This window comes from Pieris napi, chromosome 22 (assembly GCF_905475465.1).
Source record: "Pieris napi chromosome 22, ilPieNapi1.2, whole genome shotgun sequence".
NCBI classification, from domain to species: domain Eukaryota; kingdom Metazoa; phylum Arthropoda; class Insecta; order Lepidoptera; family Pieridae; genus Pieris; species Pieris napi.
This window is the reverse complement of record NC_062255.1, coordinates 2,020,308-2,039,097: the sequence shown is the minus strand read 5'-3', so window position 1 is coordinate 2,039,097 and position 18,790 is coordinate 2,020,308. Positions and strand designations below refer to the sequence as shown.

At 34.4% G+C, this 18,790-nt stretch overlaps 3 protein-coding genes across 7 annotated transcripts in view; 2 read left to right on the top strand and 1 right to left on the bottom strand.

The window, feature by feature from the left end:
* The first annotated feature begins 740 nt into the window (after positions 1 to 740).
* On the top strand, positions 741 to 7,458 carry LOC125060618 (glyoxylate reductase/hydroxypyruvate reductase-like). The gene is made up of 7 exons (XM_047665573.1): positions 741 to 984; positions 2,494 to 2,642; positions 3,413 to 3,602; positions 3,719 to 3,885; positions 5,886 to 6,050; positions 6,861 to 6,986; positions 7,314 to 7,458. Exons 1-7 carry the CDS (start codon positions 842 to 844, stop codon positions 7,433 to 7,435), a joined length of 1,062 nt encoding a protein of 353 aa, XP_047521529.1. The 5' UTR covers positions 741 to 841; the 3' UTR covers positions 7,436 to 7,458.
* A 239-nt stretch (positions 7,459 to 7,697) lies between these two features.
* On the bottom strand, positions 7,698 to 8,699 carry LOC125060620 (ragulator complex protein LAMTOR3 homolog). The gene is made up of 3 exons (XM_047665576.1): positions 8,518 to 8,699; positions 8,258 to 8,450; positions 7,698 to 8,068 (listed from the first exon to the last, which is right to left on the bottom strand). Exons 1-3 carry the CDS (start codon positions 8,559 to 8,561, stop codon positions 7,919 to 7,921), a joined length of 387 nt encoding a protein of 128 aa, XP_047521532.1. The 5' UTR covers positions 8,562 to 8,699; the 3' UTR covers positions 7,698 to 7,918.
* A 255-nt stretch (positions 8,700 to 8,954) lies between these two features.
* LOC125060613 overlaps positions 8,955 to 18,790 on the top strand; it is a 48,479-nt gene continuing 38,643 nt past the window's right edge. Inside the window, exons 1-5 of one of the 5 annotated variants that reach the window (XM_047665567.1) lie at positions 9,017 to 10,758; positions 11,423 to 11,644; positions 12,205 to 12,366; positions 14,922 to 14,969; positions 15,491 to 16,680. In XM_047665567.1, the coding sequence (XP_047521523.1) occupies positions 9,528 to 10,758; positions 11,423 to 11,644; positions 12,205 to 12,366; positions 14,922 to 14,969; positions 15,491 to 15,516 (1,689 nt within the window). In that variant the 5' untranslated portion in view covers positions 9,017 to 9,527 and the 3' untranslated portion in view covers positions 15,517 to 16,680. Of the gene's footprint in view, positions 10,759 to 11,422; positions 11,645 to 12,204; positions 14,661 to 14,921; positions 14,970 to 15,490; positions 16,681 to 18,790 lie in introns of those variants that run through there. The other 4 variants (XM_047665564.1, XM_047665565.1, XM_047665568.1 and 1 more) reach the window with 4 other exon arrangements.

Sequence of the window (18,790 nt, the reverse complement as noted above, 5' to 3'; positions counted from 1 at the left end):
TTATTTTCAATGCTCTTGAATATACATAATTAATGCACAGTAGTAAAGGCATTTTATTGCACAACAAATAACAATATATGCTATATTAACTGGAATTACCAGCTATAGTATTCCAGGGTGATACAGGCCTAAACACGAAATCAGTTCGATTTTTGAAGTTATACTTCTTTTGGCGCGTTAGGGAAAAATTATGAGAGTAAATTTATACGATGCGCGCACACCGTTACAAAAAACCGACACCCTGAAGTTAGCATAGTCAACATTTTAAAACAAAAAATGTCCATTTCTTTAATTATGTAGAAATATCTTTTTGTGATATTGAAATAAATTTTATTTAACTAGATAATGCGTTATAATAAAACTTTAAATGTATTGAATACCTTTTTTCTATTGTTAGTGTCGTTTTTCTAAAACGGTGAAAGATAAATTTTTTTTAAAGATTTTTATCTTTTTACAAAAAAGAAGTATAACTTCTAACGCGTGTACAAAAGTACACACACATGTTTTTTTAAACACACTTGCTCAGCTACTGACGCATAGGATCCAAAATTGTATGTTTTCCCAATTCTTGATCTATGTACATAAATCTTATTGCAAAAATGATGTCCAACCCCAAATTAGAAGTTACAGAACTACTATGATTGATCTAACATAAATTAACTTTTTTATACCGAGAATTCGTCTCGCATTGTAACCCGCGTTCTTTGACCCCTCTATCAACACTGACCTTGAACGAGAACAGTGTGTTCCAGTAAATAAAACGTGTACTTAGAGATTACACGTTTTAACTATACAAGATTGTAAAAGGATTTTTTGATTACGATAAATAAGGGCATTTACAATGCATTGTGCTGCTATTTTATTATTAGTTCTCTACCTGTCGTTGCCGGTGATAGACGCGTCAACAAACATGACGAAAAATCTAAAAGTTCTTGTCTCTTCAAATGATTTCGCGGACAGCGGCATCAAAATACTAGAAGAACAGTGAGTATAATATAAATAGTCGTTTTAATGTTATTATTAGATTTATTCATGTACAAATGTGTATTTTAGTTGATTTGACAAGCTGTCAAACGATTGACAAGAGACAACTTAAGTTAAAATGAAACCAGAGCCAATGCAATTAATTTTTTTACTATTAATTTAAATCTTTTATCCCTGTTATGTTTGGAATATTTTAAAACAAACCTATTTTACTGTCTTGCCTTAACGATAGTGGTTCTGTGAACCTTTATCGAAACTAAAATATATCTCAAAGTTTCCTAGTATGACTAAAGACGTCTTTCTTCCCGGTTTTATACTTATCTAAAGTACCAGAACCTAGTAATATACTTGGTTGTAGTAGTACGAGTCGAAGATCTTCTACAATCTACACTAATTGTAATGTTTCAAGGGTGATTTGCAACTTGCATAGAGAACACTAAAGTGTCATTGACGTTATATTTGCCTAAAAGTTAATAGTTAATAATAGTTATTAAGACATTTAATTAACATATATCTGTATTCATTTGTATCACAAAAGCTTCATAAATGAATGAATTAAACAAAATCATTCAAGAACAAAAAGGCTATAACTTTTTATGAAACAAATTTGCACAATGACATCATGTGTGCCTAGTAACCGACATTTATGAAGCCTAACACTAAAAGCCATTTTGTATTACAAGAACGACTAATGAAGATATCTAATGATTTTTTAAATGAGTATGGTAATGGAGTTTTGATAAGAATGGAATATAGTAATCATGATTTACTTATTTATTCAACACTATACGATAGTGTCGAACATACTCAAAATTATGTTTTGATGTACGTTAATTGAAAAAGATGTCATTGTTTTTTCTGAAACTACTGGACTGATTTGAAAAATTCTTTCACTATTAGAATAAGTACTACATTATTCCCGATTAACTCAGGCAATATAATATTTCAAAAAGATGTATGAAAATTTTTAATATAAAAAAGTATTAGAAAATCCATTACAAATCCCTATACATATATTACTTGGTGAACTATTGACAAAGTAATGTAATTTCTTACTACTGGTTTATAGAAGACGTCAGTATCTACAAAAAAGTCATACCATTCGTCTATTAATTAATACATATTTAATCAAATAATCTATATTATTTTATGGTGCCCAATGCCGCAAGGCATTCTAACCTAAAAGGCAGCATATTTACCTTAAAATCTAGCAAAAGTAGATATTATAATAAAAAATGATCTCTGATATATGAAAGTTATTTAGTATATTTTGTCTCAATATACAATATAGGTACGTTAAAAATGAAAACAAAACTTTTCCGGGTTATTAAATTCAATTGTCTCTTTATATTTCATTTGCATAATAGAACATAGACGTTTAACTCATTTAAACTATCTCTTTGTTCTCTTTATATGGGTATATTACTTATTGAAATATGCGTATGGAAAATTGTATGTCAAAGGGTATTGCGCAATATTTATTAAACACAAGTCGAAATTTCTCTCAAGTTTTACAGTGCTCAAGTCGCGTTACTCTGGTTTCGGCGATGAAGGGCTGAATGAGAACATGGCAGAGCTGATGAGCCTCATCCCAGGATGCTCTGCTCTCATCTGGATCTCACATCATCCTATCACCAAGGAACTATTGGATAAAGCTGGTGGGTTATCCTTTATTTTTCATTATATAATTAAGATAATTAATAAAAACACCTGCAAATCCAGGTGGTAATGGATTGGGTTGATCGTTTAAACTGGGTTTCGATTCTTGGCGAGGGAAAATTAAGATTCGTAATTAACATATTATGTACAGGGTATAAATAATATATCGATAACAAAAGCTGTCTCTTAATAATTTGTCTTTAAGAAGCTTTAGGGTCGGCGCTTTGCATAAGTATCAAAAACGAGACTTAGGGAGCGTTCAAGTATTACGTAACGTATTTAGGGAGGGGGTGGTCCTTTAGTAAAACGTTACGATGCGGGGCGGGGATTAATTTACGCGTTATTGTTAATATTTTTTTCGACTTAGGTACACCACATAATAGTAACTAAAGAGTCACTAGGTGGTCACGAAACGTTTTACTATACTTGGGTACAGTACATGGTACTGTATAACGTTACGGCGAGTTACATGGGGGGGGGTCAATTATCTCCATATTGCGTTACGTAATACTTGAACGCTCCCTTAGCGGATTTTGACATTTGGCACGAAGGTTCGCGCTAAGTCTCGGTTTTGAAACTCACCCTTATCACTAAGTGTGGCTATATCAAAAAGGGTATTTGATCTGACACACAGGAGTCATACTTAACTCTATGTTTCTAAACGAATCTAAACCTTTAAGGAAGGGTTCAGGAAGGAACATCTTCGAGTAAGGATATATCAATATAATTACACATTTAACTTAGATTGCTAATATTTTATAATTTATAGGTCCCCAATTAAAGCTTGTAAGTACAGCATCAGCGGGGTACAACAACTGCAATGTACCAGAACTCAAGGCTCGTGGCATCAAGCTCTCTAACACACCGGAAGTGTTAAGTGGTGCCGTCGCCGAAGTCGCTGTTGCATTGATGATCGCAGCTGCTAGGCGCTTTCCAGAAAATTTAGACCAAGTGAAGAGGTATTTTGCTTACTTACTTCAAATATTTAGCAGCTGAACTCCTATATTACTTAGGAACTTAAAGTTTTGATATTGATTTTTTGATATTTTATTAATTTTTTCATAAAATTTTACAGAGGAGTATGGGACGGCATTGGTTTCCAAAACGTGCTCGGTCTAGATATGCGTGGGAGCACAATTGGTATTGTAGGCTTTGGCGGGATTGGGCAAGCTACAGCCAAGCGTCTTGTGGGCTTCGAAGTTGGCAAATTCCTGTACTCTGGCCATCGGGAGAAACCAGAAGGTTAATTTTTATACCCAAATATATATAATTACCTATTGATTTTGTGATAATCGACTGCAGATCATGAGGTCAGGGTCCGGGTGGAGCTAAAATGTCGTTGCGTTTATTATACACTCGGCGTCAAAAAAATCGCACCTTTCCTAAAATTCGTGTCAAGCGATTAAAACTCCGAAGATCCTTCCTGTACCCTATCATTATTAGTATCATTTGAAAGCTAATGAAATTCCTTATTTGAAAACGGTAGAAAATTGGCCACCACCCCCATAAAAAAAAGAAAATTCTGGGAAAATGTGAAACAATGTGTATTCTGATCAAAATTACAAATAAAAGGAACAATACAAAAATTAAAAATAAACAATGACAATCCTTAAAAATTAGTCTTAAAACCTAGTGTTGCCTCCTCTAGCCCTCCGACCAGCTTCCAAGCGGTCAGTCATGGACCTGATGAGCGTCACGACGTGTTCCTGGGGAATGTTGTCCCACTCCTCGATGACGGCATCTCGAAGCTCATCGAGAGTGGCAGGAGCTGGATTACGGGCTCGAACTCGCCGTTTCAGCTAGTCCCAGAGGTGCTCGATAGGATTGAGGTCGGGGCTTCTTGCTGGCCAGTCCCTAACCTTGATGCCAACTCGACGTAGGTAGTCCTTGACAATCAAGGCTGTGTGGCACCGGGCGTTGTCGTGCATCAACTCGAAGTTGGCGCCGACAAAACCTGTACATGGGACCACATGCTCCTCCAAAACTTCGGTGAGATACCGGTGGGCAGTCAAAGACCCCTGGCCGCGACCATCTCCAGCTCTGGAGACGCACACGAGGTCTGTCTTGCCGTCGATAGAAATGCCGCCCTAGAACATGCAGGATCCTCCTCCATTCCCGACGGTTTCCACGGTGCAGGCTGGTGTGAAACGCTCCGCTGGTCGCCTGTAGACTCTCTTACGCATGTTGTTGGTGTACAGGCATACTCGGGTTTTGTCGGAGAACAGGACATTCCTCCACTGGTCGAATGTCCACAGCACGTGCGTTTCGTAAAATCACTTCCCTTTCGTCCGGTGGATGGCAGTCAATTGGGGGCCTGTAGCAGCTCTCCGGGGCAACAAATTCTTCTCTCACAGCCTTCTTCTAATAGTGGAGACGCTGTCAGCTGTCCTTCGAGTAGCTCAAAGCCGCTGCTCCAGCTCCACAGCGTTGGAGAAGTGGTTCCGCAAAGACGTCGACACAATGGAGCGATCACCTCTGACGGTAGTGCAGCGACGTCTACCGGATCCATGTCTCCTGATGTAACCTCCAGTCTCTTGGAACCGTTGGTATACCCGTTGCACTCGAAATCGGCTGATTTTCAGTTGCCGAGCAACTTCCACCTGCCGTAGTCCGATTTGCAGTAGGGCCACCACTTGAGCTGCTTCTTTGCCAAGGTATCCATTTTGACTGGGTTTTTTTTTGTCGAAGCTCTTCAGGAGTGACCTCTGTGACGTTTGGATAGCGAATAACCCATAATTGACTTTTACCCCCTCGTTTTATACGCGTCCAGGGTGGTACAATTAGTGAGCCTCCAAACGCGTACATCGCCACTTTTTAATCAAAGTGCTGGCGATTTGTGGTTAATGATTTTCCGTAAACAAATGATTATTTTTTTGAAAGCTTATTAATTGAGCTTTTTAATGATACTAATAATGATAGGGTACAGGAAGGATCTTAGAAGTTATAATCGCTTGACACGAATTTTAAGAAAGGTGCGATTTTTTTGACGCCGAGTGTATTACCTTATATACGCACGAATATACTCGTAGGTACATTTAAATAAAAATAGTTTTGTAAATTCTTCTTTCAAATTAAAAAATAAAGATAATTAAACAGTGGTTCAACCGTTGATGTTGGGTAATTTATTTCTGTATCTGATTTACTTTTTCTAATATACAGGTGGGTGATCATCCTTCTGTGCACTCACTCGATTTTTTGAGTCTAAGTCATGCCCATAACGTTATTGTCACGTTTTTTTGCAGCTAAGGAATACAACGCCCAGTTCGTACCACAAGAAACATTGTTGACTGAAAGTGACTTTATACTACTGGCTGCACCTCTCACTGATGAAACACGGCACATGATCAACAAAACCACCCTAGCAAAGATGAAGAAGAATGCTATTATTGTTAACGTTGGTCGAGGAGGTATGTATCTAACAAGTCCTTCTATGAATTGCCTATTTAGCCGCGCAAGCGCAGCTCTATTTAGAACCAGAGCGTACCATTCCTTCAAAGGTTGTTACCACCCATAGGCATCTGGCGTTGCAGGTGTCCATGGGCGGCAGTTAGCTCTTTATTCCAACTTTTGTTTTGTCTCCTATCCTTAAAAAAATTCTCTGCTGTTATCCTTTGTTTTCAGTTATTTGTCGATTTTACTCATAAAATTTGTTCTATAATCAATAAATATTCCATATGTAATCGTATTGACATTCTGATCCCAATAAGCTCCTAGTGACAGTTAGTATCTTTCATTTATCACGTTTTTATCAAGTTGCCGAACGGTGAACACTATCACTAATTTCCACCCGTGATTGCACAATTGGAAATTCAGAATACTTTGTCTTACGTAATTACGTCACGCAATTTTTGGAGATTATTGACCCCCCCCTTCCATGTAACGCGCCGTAACGTTTTTCTGTACTCAATAGTAAAAAGTCGTGACCACCCAATGACTCTTCAAACCTTCAAGTTACCATTATGTGGTGTAAAGTACTGGAAAGTCGAAAATAATATTAACAATAACGCGTAATTCATAAAATTTATTTGTTTATTTTAAATGCCCCGACATTTTAAATCCGTTCGTGCTTCCGTTTAATTCCAAATACGCCCACGGAGCGGTGCTAAGTTTCCCATATTATTTCGTAACTTATTTACGTCAATAATTAATAATTTTTTCTTTATCGTTTTAACATCATCACGGTCAATCAAACACAATTAAAAACTTTATGTTTTCAGATCTCATAAACCAGGATGACTTATATGATGCTTTGAAGAACAAACAAATTTACGCAGCTGGATTGGACGTTTCCACACCAGAACCACTGCCCAAAGACCATAAGCTGCTCACTCTCCCCAATTTATGTATGTGTTAAATTTTTAATAACAAATTTTGGGAACCGAGCTTTCAAGCCTTGGTCTTTCTATAAGTGCAACGAACTTACTCGTACAGTAGAGGAAACCAACATGTGTTTATGCATACAAAGATTATCATCAAATTTCTGTATCTATGTTGTAATCATATGTTTTTCTTAATAGGCAAGCCTTATGTATTGGTGTGTATAAGCAAACCTACCTAACCAATCCATATACTTTCTGTGTAAATTGCATTCATAGAAAGAAAAATACACTAGTACACAGCTGTGATTTGAATGCACACACACACTTTTCATCAATATAATTTTGTTTCAGTCCTCCTGCCTCACATTGGGAGTGCTACAGTGCGTACACGAAATGACATGGCCGAATTAGCTGCTAAGAATGTAGTCAACGCCTTATATGGAAAACCTTTAATCACTCCTGTTTTACCTTAATTTTAATAAATACTTGCACAATGGTGAAGTTTTTTTATTGCACCACAATTCATATATATAATTGTGAATAAAGCTGTTTTCTTCATAGCCTAGACCCATTAAAAAATCTTGCCACCTTGCTATTAGATAGCTAGCTAAAAATCTAAGTATTTAAGAGTAAAACTATAACAGACACGTTTTCTTTGTTCTGTTATCCTTGTTTTTCAACCTAATATTATTATTTTTTTAAGAAGATTTAAGTTGCTAAGCAATAAAAAGGTCATTTATATATTCAAAGTTTTATATAAAATTAATAAGTAAAATCTTACACTTATGTATTAGGATAACAAATATAAAATTATTATTTTAGTTATTCTAATATTATTATAGCATACTTCTGTTTGATAAAACTTATGTTTAAGATGCTAATAAGATTATGATACAAAAAAGCCACAGATTGAAAAAGATACATATTTAAATACTATTGTCATCTTACTTTTAATGTTACATATCTTTATGTGCTTCTGCAACTATAGTCCCCAAATCCTGTAAATAGGGTTCTATTTGGCTTTCCAATGCTAAAATATGTCCAGTGTTACAATTGTCACTTCCAATGAATGTGATTACTAGTGGTAGTTTATTCATTTGAATTACCTACAAATCCAATTAAAAGAAAATTAAATATAAGCAGTTTTAGTTGTAAAATGTCCATTGCAGCACAGACAGGTACTAATTATGAAAGTTTTGAGCATAGTAGAAGAAAGAGACTTAAATTACAGTTGTGTTCTATATTCTATATTCCAGTTAAAAAGACATTTATAATATTTATGGTGGTACTCATACCTGATAACTAGAATACATGGATATTATAGTTTTATTTCTCCCTAAGCCAAGTTTACTTGCTTGGTCAGTAGCCATTCCGAAAGTTGATATAAAATTTGGTCTCAGGGCTAATTGGGGTGCTTTTTCTGTAACTGATCTAACAACAGGCACACCTTCGCGGTCAGTTATCAGGATACAGTGCAATCCATTCACCCTACAAATATATGTTTTTAGCAACTTTTAGGCAAAGGTAGTTAAGTTATTATTTTAACCTGACGTACTTTTCAATCAGATGATTTAAATATTTTCTTAGGTCATCAACCATACTGTTGGGTCTTTTGATCGTTTATCCTGAAATGTATTTCTTTATGAATTCTCTATAACACACTACACTGAAAAACTTAAATATAAACATAAAACAATATTAGCAACTTGAATTGATATTGAATATACTGATTTGACAGTTGTCAATCAAAAACTTGCTGTGTTTACCTTTAAGTCAAAGTCAGCTGATAACCCGTGTGAAAAGCGTTTCAAAGATATACTGAGGACTTGAGGTAATAAGAAGTAAACATTCTACAAAAGCAAGTGATTCATAATAAATAGCAATCAGTATGAGAATAATGTTATAAGGTTCGTGTATCTAGTCAGTAACTAGCCCAAATTTCCATTAAAATGATATGTTTACGATTAGTTCTAATTTTCCAGTTTGAAGAGTAGAATAATGTAATATTCTATATTACCTGTGATTAGTAGCCGTTGTCTATACTGCTGTAGTCTGTTGCATAAAAAGCAAAATGGAAGTAACAGAGTGACAACTTTGTGATTCTCGTAATTTATTTTTGGGTTTTAATACGTTTTTCAACCTGAGTAAGTGTAAAAATTGTTTAGTGAGGATTGACAAACGAGATTATTTCATTATGACATAAATTAAAGTATCGTATAACTGTAGCGCAGGACATATGACGAAAAAGTAGTTGTGGTATGATGATAACAAAAGATAATATAAAAATTCAGCCTTGTCTACTCTCGTTATGTGTTATTTTTCATCACATGTGTACAGTGAAGATTAACAAGTCGTGAACCTTCACAGCAATAGTTCTGTGCAGTGAATACGTAACTAAGAAAGTGATTGTAGGATTTGTGACGTCATAGAACTAAAAGACAATAAAATTTCGTTTCTGCTGTAAAATGTTTATTAGTTTTTTTTAGGTGAGTACGCACAATTTCACAGAAGTTTTGAAGAGAGTGTTCGCGGCAGATAGGTGGTTTTCCGCGAGGATGGGCGGCGATGTCTGCCCCCTCCGATAGCGCTACCAGCCCTCCACCATGTGCGTGTACCAACATATCGCTTATGCAGTTGTTCCATGAGCTCAAACAAAAGTTTCCTGGTGTACCCGATCATGTTGTGTCCAACACCATCGAGCTATACTGTCATGATAAAAAAGCTTGTGAAACACATCTGCACAGAGAAGTCAAAACCTCCCTAACGCACGCCTATCATGCGTCTTCAGTGGCTGCAGCACGACAACTCAGTGGACTTAAAATTAATCCACCACAAAAGTGCCGAAACCAGCCCATTATCAAGCATGAAGCTTTAAAATCAACAAATGCCCAGTTGTTTACTTGCCAAGGTCCACAAAAAGCCATAATTAGCACTAATGGTAGTTTAGATGAAGAAGATGTTAAAGTGAATACTGATGCAAATCAAAATGTTGTGGAAGTAAAAACAAATGAAGTACTTAAAACATGCTCACCTGTTACTATAGTCAATCTTGATAACTGTTTTGTTAAGTACAGCGCAGAATCACCTAGTGACTTAGAGTTGTCAAATGAAAATAATAGTCTCGAGAATGGAAAACAGGAAAGTACAAATCAGGAATTTAAAGAGCAAATAACCAATTCTGAACAGCCTGAGAGTACCAATTTTAAATTATTAAAAAGTAATAAAATAAAGTCAAATTTAAATGAAAAATTGGAGCGTGTGAAGGAGAAAAAAACTATTAAAAAAGATAAAGAAGAATCTAAAGCGGTGCTTGAAAAACCACAAAGACCAAATACATTGAACTTCATTAAACCAAGTCCAGAAATTGCATTTAATGACAACCTGAAACAACCAGATGAGACATGCCGAACAGTCTCACCTGCTCCTTCTATTCAAAAAACTGATAAAGAGCCCAAAAGTAGTCCATATAGGCAAGAAAGAGGTGGGTATCCCCTAAACTTGTCTGTCAATGTTAATTGCCATATGGACTTAAGCCGTGGGTACTGTGATCCTTGGTTAGAAGATTATGAAAGTCCTAGAGCAATAACATCAGTAAATTTAACTGTTTGTACACCAACATCAAATATGGCCAGTCCGGTCAGGGAAAGAAATGATGATAGTGGCTTTGAGGGGCATGTGACAGTGACTGTTAGCCCTAGTACAACACGCCCAAAGCGTAGAGCACCACCTCCACCTCAATCCACCCGGATAGATTCACCAAGACCATCTAGAGTTGCTCCTGAACCACCCGGTACAGGTGAGTATCATATAATTTTAGTATGTCATTTAGGGATATTCAGAGATAAGTTTAAAATGTGCATCAGTTTGGATCGGACAAAACAATTTAGGTAAGCAAAAGAAATAAATGTCCTAATTTTGATTTTCCATGGTAGGTCTATAGAACTTCTCTACATTGTTTTTCATTATCTTTATATAGAGGACTTAACAGTAATATAATATATAGTATAAATTAAACAATTCTAAAGATATCGCTAGTATAGTAGATTCATATAAATATTATAAAGTTTTAAGTAATAACTTCATGTAATAAATTATAATGACAGCTTCTTATTTTAATTATAATTTTTTTGTGTAAAGTTAAATTGAGAAAAATATTATATTTGTACATATTGAAATTATTAACCTGGAAAAACATATTTGGTAACGATTTAAAATGACGTCGCACGAATTGGGGGTTGCGAGGGGGAGGAGCGGTGTAATAATCAACCTCCCACCCCCACCAAGTTTGCCGCGCCGGAAACATTTATTTAAATAAAAAAAGAAAGTTGAGAAAGTTATCCTATTATTTTTTCTACTCGCTGTTCTATAATTTCTCAGTATAATGAGGCATAGGAATGTTTTTGTCTGTTGCATGGTAATTTATCAAGTCAATATTTTACAGCTAATTCATTAACAATTAGTTTCAGATCGTTCTCTAATTGAGCGTCAGAAGGAACGTTTATCACGACTAGCAGCTGCATTAGCCCAAGAGAAGGGACAATTGGCACAATTAAATCGGGAAACACAGATATTAGCTGCTCCTCCACCATCACCATCAGCTGCTTTGAGATTCAAGGACCATGTGGAACGATTGAGGGATGAGTGTGATATTTTGGCAAAGCGCCTTGAGATGGGGGTTAGAGGTAAGTCTTAGTCATGCCCAAAGAGTACTCTTTGATGCTTAGTTAACTACATTTATTAAACTGAATGTTTTACAATATTTAAAATTATTAATTTCAACTGTTAGACTGTTTTTATTTTATGTATGAAATAGTAATACTGTGTTTTGCCATAATAATACTTTTTACTCTGGTACTTATGGCAGGTACTAGCCATGAAGGTTTATTTATCATATCTCATGTTTTAAAAACACTAAAGCGGACCATAGACGGACCGCATGTTGCAGTCAAGACCGACTGCAATATACGGTCGCCGCACGGCGATCTGCAGTTTCCATACTATATTCATATTCGCAATACACGGACCGCTCGAGCAGTTCCTGAGCAAACCAAATGAGTGGGTCATTAATAAAAAATAAATCACTCTAATTGCACCATTAACACAATTTGACTGAAAGAAGTAAGAGTACTTTAGTTAAAAGTACAATTAGACAGATTTAGTCTTCATTAATTAGGAGATGAGGCAGTGTGTTGTGACAATTATAATAAGTGTGTGTGTGTAATAAATTGATTATAACTTTCAGCTCCCCGAGTGTTACCTGTCCCAGAGGCAGATGACAACTTCTACAGTAATATATACACAGGGCAGAGACCATCTGCCTCATGGCAATGCCACATGTGCACCTTTAGGAATCACCCACTCTTAGACAAGTGTGAGGAGTGTGACATGCCCCGGATATTTGTAGGTACGTCCCCTGCTACTACACATGACTCTGGCTTTGGGTCTTTCCGTGATAGGAACAGACGAGGGGCTAATCTGTCCAGTGACACAGGCTCCCTGCCTAATATAGCAAGTGGGTATGCTGTGAATGTGTAAGAATTTTTGATACTTGCTATAACTTGTGACACGCTTTATCAGTGACTATACCTAGTGTTAGGCACTGATGTAAGTACTGAATATAAATAAAGTGCATTTAATCAGACTATCTATGGACAAATTATTAGGAACATCAATATATAGCAAGTGTAGTTCAAACAGAACACTGCTATTATTCAAATAACAGTTCTGCAAAACTGCTACTGACTGTTATTATAACAGTTGTAACGGAACGTTTTGGAGCGAGATGAAGTAACAATTTGAGTGTTGTGTTAAGTGAGGCTATTAAGTGTTGCCAGTTAACCTATGCATGACGGATTGTACCTTAGTGCATGAGTGTTCCATTAACATTATACCTTCCAATTAGTTACCGGACTGATTTTAAGATTTCTTAGTAATCTAATTGGAGTTGTGTACTTAAATTTATTCAATAATAATATAGAGCTAGTTACAAAAGTTTATACAATCATAATCAGGCTAATAAAATAAGTATGAATGAAGTGTGATGGATAAATACAGATATTTGGCCTAAACCATTACTTACAATAATTATTCAAAAAATTATATTCTTAAGAAGAATTTTGGTCAATTCTAATTAAGTTGTATTGAAGTAAACATTTTGATGAGCGTAAAGCTTGCTCTATATTATTTTTAATTTAAACAAAATAGGATTAAGTATATTGTATTCATTACATCACATCGTCTGGTCAAGCCATTTGGGATCTCAAAAGAAGACTACTAGCGCCTTGCCAAAAAGTCATTATTTACACTATTGGTTACAAATTTTGCTCAAAATTTATCAATTGCTCATATTGTGCACAATTTTACACTAATAAATTATCATTAACAAAGAAAATAGATTGATCAGGATATTTACTGTGATTCAGTAAATTAGTAACCCATATTTAAAATTTTGAAACTGTTTGACATTTAAAGTTTTGAAGCTGTCTTGGTAATGCATCAACTTGTTATTTATTTATGCAAATCTTTAACAATTATTTATTTAAAAAAATGAGGAAAACAATTGAAACCATAGAACACTTTTAATACTAGGTTGATTCCGTTGTTAGAAAAAATCAAAGAAACTATTTGTTTGATCTAAATGACATATGATAAAGAATGCGTCAATTCCTTTTTCTGCATATCATGCTAAAAATCTGTTTTCTATGTTATTTATTATATAAAAGCAAACGTAAGTGCAAATAAAATACCTTTAGAAGTGTCTATGTAAATTATCATGCATAATTAAGAAGTAAAAGTTCGCATATAGCATAATATTTTATGAAGTTGATGTTTGAAATTATTTAGCATTTAACATTTGCCGTATTGTAGGAGATTTTAATCTGTTATGTTAAGACAGTATAGTCTGTATGGTTAACGGGATTTAATAAAACCACAATCACAGCTTTATTCAGTTGACAAATTAATTGGTTGTTTATGGAATATCAAGAACATTATCAACCATATTATATGAAGTTTAAGAATTAAAGAAATGATAGGAAATTATACTGTGAATATTATCACAACACATTTTTTAAATATATATTATAGACATGTGCCTTATTTAATGTTTTGTATATTTCGATTATAAGAGGACTTGACAGGGCTTACGAGAAAACCATCACAGTATTAATATGTGATGAGTTAGTTACGCTGTAATTGTTTTTAATCTATATCATTATGTTATAAAGATCTCTAGGTAAACAATTATTTAGTTGTAAAAGTATATTGGTGTTGGTAAACACCTCTATTCCATGAAATAAGCCTTAAGGCCAGTTCTATATTCAAAATACTATGAGAGAATTTAGTGGCACCTATTTTATAACTGACTATTCCATATACAAATCTTCTACTAAAAAGTCCAGGGCTGATTTGGCCATGAACTCGACTTCTAGGTCAAGTTAAGTCAGGTATTATAAGATTGTGCCTTAACATAGATTTCTTTTTGAACTGGATTTATTTTAGACTGTTTTAATCCCTTTTTATGAAAACATTTATAATTAGGTGGAGTATTAAATATTTATCATTATCAAATACATTGTTATGTTGGCATAAGTTGTAAATTATTGTTCATTTGAGATTTAGGTACTAATTTAACTTGAATTATTGTGATCATAAAATTTTTATGTATATTAGATAATTAAATGTTTTTTCTTAAATTTATTGATGTATTTTATTTAAATGTGTACTGTGAACTTTTGTACAAAAAACCACGGTCCATACTAAGCCTCAGTTCATGTTTTTGTAATGCGAGATGCCTTTAATAAATTCCTTTATTTAACCCCTTAAAAGAGTGTTGTGCGTTTTTTTTTTTAATTTATGAGGTAAGTGACTAATTTTTAGCCTAACATTATGTTGTATTTGGAATGCTGTGTGAGTTTTAAATACAATTGCAATCTATTAAATTTACTTATCTTTATGCAGTTCGATCTCCCGATGGGATCACCGTTCGCTTGATGCCGGGACGACGAAGTAAGTATATCAATATTATAAGTTAAAAATAAACGATGTAATACGTGCCTTGCTAAAGAAGACAAGAAAATGGCTGAGAAAGATAAAACATATGTACCTCGCATTTATAGACCATGGAACAGATATATATTGCCGTCGTTTTGCACACAATTGGCTATCCACTATGTCCATTGTTCATTAATGCTTAGCAGCCTGAGACAAAATCACTACGATAGTTGTATCCGACAATAATGCATGTGTGGTCAGTGGTCACGTGACGAAGCGTAAGACAATGTCACTCATGTACAAATTGGTTTGGCGTTGGGAATCACGCCTGTCGTAAAGTGATTTTGTCTGAAGCCCAAGGTTGAGTGACAAATTTAATAAACTAGCTCACCCATTTCCCCAAATGCCCGATGAGTTGCTTGTCTATAAAATCCGAGATTTGAAACAATGCTCAGTCTATTGTCTTTTTCTGTGACTCTCTCAAACGCCCGCCCTAATTGGCAATACAATACATTTCAAAATTTTTCGCTTTTCAGAAATTGTGCGGTCGTGGGTTTTATGAGATGAAAGCTACGAATTAATTTAAGTTTAAATCTATCTTAAGTGCAGTAACGATCTGTGATATTCGCATTTGGTAAAAATAAATTTGCACATTCCAAATTTTTATTTTATAGGGTTTGCATTTTTAGTGCATAAATTCTTTCCTATTCTCAGTGAGTGCTATGCCAAATGCGAATAACTATGTTATTACCATTTACTGCACTTAGGGTGGATAGGAAAGTACTTTAAATAGTCATAAGTATATTATCATGTGTTATCGGTAGATTAATCAATATTTCTACATCACCAGATAAAAGCAAGATGTTTAAAGAAGTATTTGAATTGTAAAGAAATACATATTTTTAGGAAATTAAAATTTACCGCTCTTACTGAAATTGTTAACATACAATGTAACGTACAGCTAAGTTTATATTATACATACTGTAAGCTGTAAAAATAAAAATTGTATACCCCTACACTACATTGTAAGGCTGTTAATGCTTTAGATTTGATTTGTTGTAGCTTTGGTCTGTTGCAAGTTGTCAAAGATGGTTTCTTGGGTCAAAATCCGGACCCTAGACAAATTTACCTTAACGAAAACGTGATCCAGCAATTTGAAACGGAAATAGCTTGATACAAAGTCCTTTGCGGCGTGACGTACCAACGTTAAAGCAATTAGGAAATTTGTGAAAAATTTTACATGACGAAGCTAATTAAAATATTATACAAATACGTTTAACGTTAATAGGGTACTGTCATAAAATGATTTTGTATGAAGCCTTTTCCAAATATTGCAGTTAAATATTGCGAAAATGGGTGATGACTGCCGCAAAATAATATCCTAATTTAGAAGACTTGTATTGTGGAGTTTTGTTTTTGACAGCTCTCAGCAAGTCTACCACGTAGCACGTAGTAGTATTCAATAGCGATTCCATTAACTCTAAAATGAGATTTGGCTGACTTTGGAATTTTCTAATAATTTTTTTTAGCAACATTGGGGTTATATGGCACAAAAACTAAATACCCTATTGAAAGTTACGTGGTAGCTTTACTGAGTTGCAATTATGTGATTGCTTATGGTTTATCATCCAATGTTACTAGATGTAATAACATTAGCAGATGATAAAATGAGTTTGATTCAATCTAAAGCCAAAATAGTGCCTGCCAAATGAAGTATCTCGATTTAATAATCACTTATAATAGGAAATGGCCGATAATTCTGAAGCTCGTGTGGTATTCGGGGGATTATTTTTCCGACCCAAATGTCGGCCAATAGAATTGCACCATGAGACGAAATGTACAGTTAACAAATAAAAATTTCATAATGAATAAAACAACTACTTAATACTTTTCTTGAAGCAACGACCAGAGAAAATTTTCACAAAAAATTTTCAGTATAATACCATGTAGGTTGTACCACGTGACGTCGAATGGTGCAATTCTATTGGCCGATATTTGGGTCGGAAAAATAATCAAAAATATTTAAGCAAATCACGAACCTTATTTACGATTCTGGACTATACTTTCATAAATTCGCTTTCATACAACCGAACATGAACTACAAAATAAAACTTACAACTGTTAAAAATTATTTGTATTTCTTCATATTGTAAAATTTCACATATCGAAACTGAACAGTTAAAATATTTAACAATTACCTTTTATAATAATCGAATATTTTGTGGGTTTTAGGTGCAATATAGAAATCCCGTGATCAGTTATCTATAGTAAAGAATAAAATTTAAATTTATCGTTTATAGCCTAGCTCGGTACTTCCCCCCCGATAACTAATTCATTGTACAGATACCGGCAAACACCTTGAACAAAATCTTGCCTGCGCAGAAGCGATTTTTAGGTATCACTGGGAAGGGGGCGGCGGGAGAGTGACGTGTCGATCGCGTGATTGGTAAATCAGTTGACGTTTGCGTCCCGCGCTGCGCAAATTTACTCCCACTCCCTTGTTTAATGTTCAAGATGTTTGCCGGTACCTGTAATCACTAGACATTTTTATTATCTGACTGCTAAAAATGTCAAGGACGGATATGAAAATAGTTTAAACATAGCAAATATAGTCAAATATTAATCTAGCCGTTTGGTTTTCAACAATTATTGTCTTAATTTCTGTAAACACGTTTAACCAATTGTTCCAACGTGTAATAGCTTGGAGTATACAAATACTGTGATTTCTAGTCTATTTCCGAATTTACAAAAGGTGCAATTTTTTATTTGCAACGAAATTCTCTTAAATCAAAAACTTAATGTAAGTAAAAAGCATTTGTATGTATTAAATTTTGTGCTCATCTATTGTATATAAATATTAATAAGTATCATGTACGAGATGTTATTTTGCTTCGAATAAGTATTAAAATGTGCAAGTATTCTGAATCAAATTATTGGAGAACTGTAGGTAGAAAAAGGTTCATAGAATAAACTAAAACTATTGTATAGACTATAGGAACCTACATGGAAATCAAAATAATTTAAAGATAAACAAACAAAGCAAATTAGATTCAGACTTTCTCAGTCAATTAGGTATTTTGTCTGACTTATTACGATAAGGCCGCCAGTTGCTCTCCTATTGTTGTTGTTGAGCAACGACATTTTAAATAATAACGAGATTTCTATTCACTCGCATGCTACCTACATCAATCGATATTAAATGCGAATGCTTATGTCATGTGAAAAAGGTGTAATTTTCAATAGCATTTTTAGGCTTTACTATGCATATGATGGTATTCTTCTGTCTTTTACTTTCTAAGTTTTGCTTGTTATAGCTAGGGTTGCCAATTTTTTTTCAGTCTATAGTCAATAAAATACGAATTTAGTTCTTTACCCGGGACAAATAAAAGACTAAATTACAATATTCAGGCATTTTCTGGTTATTTGGAATTCTTCATAAAAGCAATAGCTTCTTTAATTCAGATTTAAAGTTTAAAAAGAGTACCTTGGAGGAAATATTATTTTCTGAAAAGTTATATCGTGACAACAGCCTGTAGAACAGTAAAATTATTGTAGAACAGTAGAAAATCGTTTTTAGTGATTCGTTGGCGTCAGGAGTTATTCACGCATTATTCAATTTAAAGATTTAATACACAGTCAGTCCAGCCGGGATATTTTAAACTTAGTCTAAAATACAAGCTGTCCTGGGAAATACGAGACGTGTGGCAACGCTAGTTATAACTTATAACAAGTCCCAACTCACAAGTGAGTTGTTCAAAGCTTACCTATAGTCAAGGGAAAATAACAATGAAATGATAATACCTCAGTCAGGACCATATAGAATTATAGCACTATAG